Source organism: Aquarana catesbeiana, linkage group LG04, assembly GCF_042186555.1.
Source record: "Aquarana catesbeiana isolate 2022-GZ linkage group LG04, ASM4218655v1, whole genome shotgun sequence".
Taxonomy (NCBI): domain Eukaryota; kingdom Metazoa; phylum Chordata; class Amphibia; order Anura; family Ranidae; genus Aquarana; species Aquarana catesbeiana.
The window spans coordinates 241,395,059-241,405,424 of record NC_133327.1 but is presented as its reverse complement, the minus strand read 5'-3'; the positions used below and the strand labels follow the sequence as shown (position 1 = coordinate 241,405,424).

The following is a 10,366-nucleotide window of genomic DNA, read 5'->3' as shown; positions in this document are numbered from 1 at the left end:
AAGAAGCTGAGGGTAAAGATGATGGACTGGCCAAGCATATCTCCAGACCTAAACCTAATTGAGCATCTGTGGGGCATCCTCAAATGGAAGGTGGAGGAGCGCAAGGTCTCTAACATCCACCAGCTCCGTGATGTCATCATGGAGGAGTGGAAGAGGACTCCAGTGGCAACATGTGAAGCTCTGATGAACTCCATGCCCAAGAGGGTTAAGGCAGTTCTGTAAAATAATGGTGGCCACACAAAATATTGACACTTTGGACCCCATTTGGACATTTTCACTTAGGGGTATACTCACTTTTGTTGCCATAGGTTTAGACATTAATGGCTGTGTGTTGAAGTATTTTGAGGTGACAGCAAATTTACACTGTTATACAAGCTGTACACTCAACTACTTTACATTGCAGCAAAGTGTCATTTCCTCAGTGTTGTCATATGAAAAGATATAATAAAATATTTACAAAAATGTGAGGGGTATACTCTGGTGATAAACTGTATACATTTTTTAAATTAAAATAACAAACATGGTATACTTACCTTCTCTATGCAATGTTATTGCACAGAGCGGCCCAGATTCCCTTTCTTCTGGGCCCCCCCGCTGGCGTGGTCTGCTCCTCCTCTTGTGTGTGTCCCCCCATATCAAGCCGCTTCACTGTGGGGGCAGATGTGCAGGCTTGCTCCTGAGCTGGTCTGTGTAGGTCTATAGACATACATAGCATGGCTCGGCCCCGCCCCCTGCTCCTTCTCAGGATTTGATTGTGAGCAGCAGAAGCCAATGGCTCCCATTGTTGCCTCTGTGTACTGTGAGGAGGGGAACACAGGCAAGCACCACTGCAGGCAGACACAGCGCTGACTCGAAGTAAGTAATTAGGAAGGTGAGGGGGCAATACAACTACTTGATCATTTCTTTAGCTTAATGTAGGGAATGCATTAAGGTAAAAAAAAAATGTCCTGGTTTTAGAACCACTTTAAAGTGAACCTATTACCTGGTTATCGACAATAAGTTAAACAGAATGATCTGTTCTGAAAAAAGAAAAGAAAAGAAGGAGGCGGCTTCTGCACTGTCCTGATAAACTAAACATTCCTTGCAGACTTGCATGGTAAGTGAGTAAAAAGATACATTGCATCTCTAGTAGCAGATCTTTTACAGTGCAGAGTAAATGTAAACACTGTACCCTTTAGTAAGCGATAACCCTTGAGTAGTTACATGCCAATGATCTGGTGGATGTCAAGCTGTTTTGTGAAAGCTGACCTTGGCTCAGCCCCTAGTGTGGTTAGAGCATCCAAAAGCAAGTACTGCTGGGCATTAAAGCGGTCCAGTTTACAGACACTGCTGATCTCTTGGCTGGTGACGTAGCAGATTTCAGAAAAAGCCACAGATGACCAATGTTACTACAGAATTTTCCAGCTGTCACTCTACATATTTCTGTGAGGCACTACACTTCCTCAGGAATAGAGGCTATCCAATCTATAACTTACATGGGCTGCATTCACATTACAGCATTTTGAATCGCGGGCAGATCCGCTGCAAAAGCAAATGGAAAGCACCGAGGTGTGAATGACAAAACGCGGGACGCCATTCATTTGAATGACACATCAAATCGCGGTGCGGGTCTGCCACAATTGTCACGCGATAAAACGTGCTGCAATCGCGTGACGCATGTCGCCCCCAAGTTCAGGTGCTACTTTTGGGTGACATGCATCTTGCGATGCAGCAGACCCGCACTGCGATTTGAGGTGTCATTCAAATGAATGGCATCTCGAATGCGAGTCCTGCATTTTGTCATTCACACATCGGCGCTGTCAAATCACAGGCAGATCCACGGCAAATCTGCCCGTGATTCAAATAGTTGTAGTGTGAATGCAGCCTTAAGGTTACAATGTTTACATTTTTACTTTGCACTGAAAAGATCAAACACAAAATATGCATTTACAATCAAAGTCTGCAAAGAGTGCATAGCTTCTCAGGTGGTGGATGCAGAAACCTCTTTTAATCGATATTGTGATATTTAGGGTTTAGTGGTTGTAGCTGATGCAATTTTATATCATCTTTTTCATTTACTCTGTTCCCCTTTGTCAGCAAATAGGTTTAATACATTTTACATTTACAGACTGTCATAGAAAAAAATCTAAGATTACTTACATTCGAAAATGTATTTCTCCACAGAACTAATAAATACAGAGATGCATGAGAACTTGTTTTCAAGTACTTTTACTGCTTGTTTAAACAAAAAAATGAATATGTACCAAATTAAATCTGCATGATCTGGGCACAGGTTCATTTATCAGAGCAAACTGCAGTCAACTATTCACAGTTAACCTTTCAGTCACTTGGCTTCAATCAATGGAAACTGAATTGCTGTTCGTTACTACACTTTGCCCTTTAGCATTCCTCTGAATCTGCCTTACTGAATATGCCTGCATGATTTTTCCCACAAAGCTTGCTCATGAAACTGAAATGAGGTTTATATGGTCAAGAGATACAGATATGGTGCCCAGGGATACTAGTTGGAAAATTGGTGCTGCCATTACTGAAATTCTAAAAAATGCTAGCTACCTGGCATTTATGGCTTAAATACTGTCTGAATCAGTAAGTTGGGAGAAGCAGGCAACAACTGACATCAGAACTCCTAATCTGATTACTTGTTCTAAGGTCAGTGACTAAAAAAAGCACTGAAGTCATTTACTTAGGACAGCCAAGCAACTAACATTTTCAGCAATTAAAGCCCCCATAATTTTCTTTGCAAAGGCCAAGCTTGTCTTTAAACTCTCTATTTTAAACACATACTGACTGGGCAATTTTCATAAGTATACAAAAATGCTCATCAATGTACAAGATATCACCTCCTGATAATCAAATCTTGCTACTTTATGGGTGTGCTCTTTGTTTCTTGCCTAGTCCAATGAGTCCTACAACAATACTACATGAAAATCTATTGCTGCCAAAACTAACATTCTTTACAAAAAATATATACATATATATTTCATCTTTTTTCAAAAAGATGCAAGCATTTACACAAAGTGTATACAACAAATTAAGAGCGGCTCATCCATTGGGAAATAGCTGTATTAGTTGTTTTGAGTCATCTGTTGCATAACAACTGCAAAAAGACTGAGCATTTGCAGGTATTCATCTGCTCCATCCACCAAACATTTGTCAACTTCCTGCCAAAATAATGAACATAATTAGTAATAACAGTCTGCAGTAAGATAGCATATTACATTTCCTCCTGCATGAAAAAGGATGACACTAGTTAAGTATTGAGATTTGTATCCTGGAGTGCAACTCTTTGGGCCGTTTCACACTGCTGCCAAACTGAAATGCACTGTGCCCGCAGTTTTCCATCGACTTATTATGTCCCATGTTTTGGCACATTTTCTGAAAGCGCACCAAAGATGCAGCATGCAGGACTTTTGGTGCACTTTAAGAAAACGAAACAAAATAATAATAAACAAATAACAAAATAATAGAGGTCTATTGGAAACCATGGGTAACCCACACAAAAACCAAGGGTACACTGCACTGCAGTCAAACCACATTGCAGCAGTGTGAAAGGAGCCTTACTGGGCTCTCCTCCTACACTTCACTTCCTTTGCATTATTTTTAAATAAAATAAGAGTTCCAGAGAACGTTATCCTTTCCCATAGTTTACAGGATTTACTTGTACTAAGTGTCGAAATTACAGTATACATTTCATCAGCAGCATTGCTTGTTGAAATCTGGCACTGAATAAAAACAATATTGATATAGCAGTGTACAGTATATAATATGTTTTTTGCATACTCTGGATACAGATGATAGGCCAAAAGGCAGGGCAACAAACTGAAAGTAGTTGTATGGCAGTGCAAAGCGCAAAAAAAGAAAAAAGCAAAACAAATCGCTGACGAGGTGGATAAATGGGAAAATGCAGAAAAGCACACTGGATGTCTACAGAGGCCATGTTTTTTTCACTGTCAGGGCAATAAGGCTGTGGAACTTTCTTCCAATTGGTGGTGGCAGTGGGGAGTATGGATATTTTTAAAAGACTCTGGGATGTGCATCTTAAAGGGGTTGTAAACCCTTGTTTTTTTTTTTTTAAATAACAAACATGTCATACTTATCTCCACTGTGCAGTTCATTTTGCAGAGTGGCCCCGATCGACCTCTTCTGGGGTCCCTCTGCGGCACTGGTGGCTCCTCTCCGCATCGAGTATCCACGTTGGAGAAGTGCTCTCCTTGGTGGACACCCATGCGGGCGCTCTGCCGAGTCCTGCATCTGTGTCCATTCACACAGAATGCAGGACTCGGCCTCGCCCCCCAGCGCCGCATCATTGGAGTTGATTGACAGCAGCAGGAGCCAATGGCTGCAATGCAGATGCAGAACACTCTACTTTTGTCAGGTAGGCCCCACTTGTTGCGTGCCTAAAATAGTGTCACGATCTGGAGACAGGCTCAGAGGCCAGCAGCTATAGCAGTAGCGAGGCACCCAACGATCAACTGGATAAGTACAGAAGCTGGACACTCTGGCGCATGACACAAGCTCTCCTGAGGTGTATAGTCTAAGAACTAAGTACTAACTGGTGTTCACCAGAGCTCCTGATGGTGTCGATGGGTTTTGCTGAGTGTTAGTACCAGGTCGCTGTGCTCAGGTTTGCCCCATGAGGAGGTCAGCAAGCTGGAATCCAGGATCAGGTAGGATAAGCAGAAGAGTAGCCAGTAAAAAAGACAAAGGTCAGTAGCGAGTGGTTGCACGTTGAGATCAAGTAGAAGCATAGTCGAGGAACAAGCCAAGGGTCGGTAACAAGTGGTAGCGAAGTTAGGGACGGCAGCAGGAGTGACCAGAGCGTGATATTGGCTGAAAAGAGCATAATAATCTGGTAAACAGGAAGTGCAAAAGCATGGCTTTAGTAGGTGGTTCATGGAAGGAGCAAAGTGTTCAAGGCAGGATCATTTAAGGACATGTCCAGGGAGCTGTCCAGCATTCCAGGTGGCTCAGCAAGAAAAGTTACTGCCACACTCAGCTGAGGGTTCAGGTTTAGGTCCAGGCTATGACAATAGAATCAGATGCAGAGACCAGTGTTAGAGTTGGCACTTGCTGCAGTGCATGGGACACTGAGGTTGAGCATTGTGTGTGACTTCAACAGAGCAAATATTCACCTGTGGATTTGCAATAGATTCCTTTTGCCTGGTCTGCCTTACAGCTACATTATATTACCAAAAGTATTAGGCCGCCTGCCTTTACCCCACATGAACTTTAATGGCATCCCAGTTTTGGTTCATAGGGTTCAATATTGAGTTGGCCAACCCTTTGCAGCTATAACAGCTTCAACTCTTCTGGGAAGGCTGTCCACCCGGTTTAGGAGTGTGTATATCGGAACTTTTGACCATTCTTTCAGAAGTGCATTTGTGATGTCAGGTACTGATGTGGAAGAGAAGGCCTGGCTCGCAGTCTCCGCTCTAATTCATCCCAAAGGTGTTCTATCGAGTTGGGTTCAGGATTCTTTGCAGGCCAGTCAAGTTTCTCCACCCTAAAATCGTTCATCCATGTCTTCATGGACCTTGCTTTGTGCACAGTCATGTTGGAACAGGAAAGGACCATCCACAAACTGTTACTGCAAAGTTGGGACCATGAAATTGTCCAAAATGTCTTGGTATGCTGATGCCTTAAGAGTTCCCTTCACTGGAACTAAGGGGCCAAGCCCAACCCCTGAAAAACAACCCCACACCATAATCCCCCCTCCACCAAATGATTTGGACCAGTGCACAAAGCACACAGAAGTGTGGAATATTTACAGTGGCCAGAGACCAGCAAATCAGCAGATTCTTAAGACATAGGCTGCACAAAAGTAAACATGTTCTCCCTTTGCAGGGTTGACTTTCTTTACAAGTGTCAGGGTCACTTTCAGCAAGCCCTTAGTGCCGGTTCACACAGGGGCGACTTGTCAGGCGACCTAGCCGCCTGACAAGTCGCCTCCCGTTCTGTACAATGGAACCGTTCTAATAGGAGCGACGCAAGTCGCTCCGACTTAGAAAAAGGTTCCTGTACTACTTTGGGGGCGACTTGCATAGACTTCTATACAGAAGTCGTTTTGCAAGTCGCCGTGGCAGTCGTGTGCAGGTCGCCTCGGTGAGGCGACCTGCAAGTCGTGCCGCCCCTGTATGAACCGGGGCTTACTGTGGAGCAATTCGTTCTCAAAATTCATAGCACAAGGAAGTTGTTCAAGTCCTTGTCTAAACAGTTCAGCTTTTCCTGCCCCCTACCCTACCAAAAGTGATATCGGCAGCCTTCCAGCCCTCTACAGTGCCTTGCAAAAGTATTCACCCCCCCCCCCCCCCCCCTGGCATTTTTGATGTTTTGTTGCCTCACAACCTGGAAAAACATGGATTGTTTGAGGATTTGCATCTTTTTTTTTTTTTTTCATTGAACAAAGTTTTTTATTGAGTAAAAATGATGCATACATATTTAACGTAGTATTTGTATACATAAATCACATAATGAGTTCCATAAAACGAATAGTGCATTCAATACAGGTATAGCAAATATTATACAATAGTATATGCTGATGTAAATCTTTGTAAGTGCATACACAAAATACTGCAGAAATAGAGATTAATTATCCATTTATGCATCTGAGCCTTAGTGTCACTGGTCAGGTTCATGTTTAACTGCACGTCTCTGATTCCTGTAGCCAGCGGTCCCAGATCTTACTGTATTTGGCTGGGCAGCCTCTGTTGGTGTATATGTATTTTTTATAGGGCAAGGATATGTTGACTTCCGCCTTCCATTCCGTAAAACTAGAGGTGGATGGTCTCATCCACTTTCTGGCGATTATTTTCTGACTGAAAATAGAGTTTCGTGAAGGAAAATTTTAGTGAATTTGTCTACTGTATCAGGAAATATCCCAGGTAAACATTGTTTTGGGTCTAGCGCTGTAGGAGAGCCCATGATGTCATGCAAAAAGGTCACAACTTGTTTCCAGAGACCTTGAATTTTTGTGCAGGTCGACAGTAAATGGTAAAACGTACCCGTCTCTTGTCCACACAGCAAACACAAGATGGACTGGTTGCTTTTATATCTGGCTACACGAATAGGGGTGAGATATGTCCTGTGAGTCATTATAGATCTGGGATAGTCTGTCTGAGAGTCTAGGGGACACTGCTTTACAGGACTCTAGAGCCTCCTCCCATTCCTCATTCTCCATGGGTCCCACCTCCCTTTCCCAGCGAGGCTTCAGGTCAAATGCTATCTTAGTAGAGGTGGGAACTGAAAGCATGTTGTAAAATGTGGATATCAATCCGCACGAGTCTGTATTCTTGGCTATAAATAGGGTGAAGGGTGGGTAGTGGAGAGGTATGCAAAAATTGCGCTTGGGCCACATGTCTTACTTGCAGAAACCTAAAGAACATGCAATTATTGAGTGAGAACTCCTCTTTGAGCATATTGTAGGTTTTGAGGTTTCCATCTGAGAATAAGTTATGCAAATAGTATACACCCTTTGTTTCCCACAACTCGGGATCTGGGATGTGTAGGAATTCTGCCAGGTCTTTATTGTGCCATATTGGTGTATCTTTAATTCGGTAGAGGCGAGGTCCCAAATATGTCTGTAATAATATACAAGGGATTTCGCATCTCCTCCCGATTCACCACTTCTGGAGCCCACTGATATTGCATATAGCGAGTCTCCAGTGAGCTGTGCTCCTCGTGGGCAAAGTAGGGTTCGGAATCGTGTGTTATCTGTCTTGTCAATGTGAAACAATTGGGACAGTTAAGACGCAATATAATAGAGGTTGAAATCTGGTAGAGCCGTGCCTCCCATATCAGTTGGATTTTTGAGCACTTGCCAGGCGAGTTTATGCCTGCTGGTTCCCCAGACAAAGGAGGGCTTCAAGTGATTTAAAATATTTTCGGGGTAAGTAAATTGGGGTGTGCCATAATACATATAAGATTTTAGGGAGGAGGACCATTTTTATCAGGTTTATGCGGCCCCATATCCCCAGAGGCATGCGGGCCCATACACGTATCTTGGCTCTGACTAGTGAGAACAGGGGTTCGATATTGAGAATGATTTAATCGGCCGGATTCCTGGATATGTGAATTCCTAAGTATTTGATGGTACTTACTCTTTGAAGTGGCATTCCTGTCTGGGACTCTGGTGGCAGGAAACTGTCGATCGGGAGGATTTGGGACTTCTCCCAATTGATCTTCAGTCCGGAAAATGTTCCGAACCGTTCAATCAACTGGAGTGCAGCCTGGAGGGAAGGACCTGAGTCAGCGAGATATAACAATGTATCGTCTGCATACATACTTATTTTTTTCTGTTAGGGGTCCCATCTGTAAATCCTTAATCTCTGAGTTTGCATGGATAGACACGGCCAAGGGTTCTGCGGCTAGGGCATATAGAAGTGGGGAGAGCGGACAGCCCTGTCTCGTGCCTCTACTGAGGTTGGCATCATTTAATTTACAGAATATGCCCACCACCTTGAAGATGTTTTTTTTTTTATTGTGAAGCAAACAACAAATAGAAAAAGTCAATTTGTCCTGTTAATGTGCATAACTCTTCACCCCCCTAAAGTCAATACTTTGTAGAGCCACCTTTTGCGGCTATCACAGCTCCAAGTCGCTTTGGATAAGTCTCCATGAGCTTGCCACATCTTACCACTGGAATTTTTACCCTTTCCTCCTTGCAAAACTGCTCCAGCTCCTTCAAGTTGGATGGTTTGCGCTTGTAAACAGCAATGTTTAAGTCTGACCACAGATTTTCTATTGGATTGAGGTCTGGGCTTTGACTAGGCCATAACAACACATTTACATGTTTCCCCTTAAACCACTCAAGTGTTGCTTTAGCAGTGTGTTTGGGGTCATTGGCCTGCTGTAAGGTGAACCTCTGTCCTAGCCTTAAATCACACACAGGGTGGTACAGGTTTTGCTTAAGAATATCCCGGTATTTAGCGCCATCCATCTTTACCTCAACTCTGAACAGTTTCCCAGTCCCCACTGCTAAAAAACATCCCCACAGCATGATGCTGCCACCACAATGTTTCACTGTGGGGATGGTGTTCCTTGGGTGATGTGATGTGTTGGGTTTGCGCCAGACAGAGTTTTCTTTGATGGCCAAAAAGTTTAATTTTAGTCTCATCAGACCAGAGCACCTTCCTCCATACATTTTGGGAGTCTCCCACATGCCTTTTATCAAACTCAAAACCTGCCATTTTGTTTTTTTGCTGAAAGTAATGGCTTTCTTCTGGCCACTCTGCCATAAAGCCCAACTCTATAAAGGGTACGACTTATTGTCGTCCTATGTACAGATACTCCAGTCTCTGCTGTGGAACGCTGCAGCTCCTCCAGGGTTACCTTAGGTCTCTGTGCTGTCTCTCTGTTTAATGCCCTCCTTGCCCAGTCCGTGAGTTTTGGTGTGCGCCCGTCTCTTGGTAGGTTTGCTGTTGTGCCATGTTCTTTCCATATGATTATGATAGATTTGATGGTGCTCCTAGGGATCATCAAAGATTTGGATATTTTTAAATAACCTAACTTGTACTTCTCATCAACATTGTCCCTTACTTGGAGAGTTCCTTGGTCTTCATGGCAGTGTTTGGTTAGTGGTGCCTCTTGCTTAGGTGTTGCAGCGTCTGGGACCTTTCAAAAAGGTGTGTATATGTAATGACAGATCATGCGACACTTAGATTGCACACAGGTGGACATCATTTCACTAATTATGTGACTTCTGAAGGTAATTGGTTGCACCAGAACTTTTTATGGGCTTCATAACAAAGGGGGTGAATACATACGCACATGCCAAATAGTTTTACGTATATATTTTTCTAATTTTACTTCACCAATTTAGACTATTGTATTCTGATCCATCACATATAATTCAGATTAAAAAAACATTGAACTAAAGTCTGTAATGTAACAAAAAAAGGTAAAAAGCCAAGGGGGGGTGAATACTTTTACAAGGCACTGTAATAGTAAACACAGAGCAGGAGCTCTGGCAGGGAGGAGCATAAGCTGCACTGCTAAAAGGATGACTTACGCGTTTCTGCTGTAAATTTTAAGGCTGAATTGCTTCACATTGGCTGCAGCTGCATAGTTTAATATGTAAACATCTTGGAAATCTACAGCTTGGCCACAAACACACTTTAAAAGCATCAATATATCAATAAACTTTAATATGTTATGAATGTTATGCATTCAAAATGTTATGTTTAACAAACAAGAAAAAAAGAACAAATGCAATAGAAGACTTACAGCAAGTTTCTCTGCAATAGCTGCTTTCTGCTTATCGGTCAGGTCCTCTCGTTCAAGAATGAGATCATGGAATTGGTTTACAAGCTGTGTTGCTGCGTGGCCATTATTTATTAGACTCTGTGAAAAGAATATATTTTTTTTAAAG

The 10,366-nt window shown here is 42.9% G+C and overlaps 1 protein-coding gene across 4 annotated transcripts in view; it reads right to left on the bottom strand.

Moving 5' to 3' along the window:
* Nucleotides 1-2,192: 2,192 nt before the first annotated feature.
* RFC4 (replication factor C subunit 4) overlaps nucleotides 2,193-10,366 on the bottom strand; it is a 98,684-nt gene continuing 90,510 nt past the window's right edge. For 3 of the 4 annotated variants that reach the window (XM_073626305.1, XM_073626306.1, XM_073626307.1), the window contains exons 10-11: nucleotides 10,222-10,338; nucleotides 9,314-9,463 (exon numbers count right to left, since the gene is read on the bottom strand). In XM_073626305.1, coding sequence (XP_073482406.1) covers nucleotides 9,329-9,463; nucleotides 10,222-10,338 — 252 coding nt within the window. In that variant the 3' untranslated portion in view covers nucleotides 9,314-9,328. Of the gene's footprint in view, nucleotides 3,162-9,313; nucleotides 9,464-10,221; nucleotides 10,339-10,366 lie in introns of those variants that run through there. The other variant, XM_073626308.1, reaches the window with a different exon arrangement.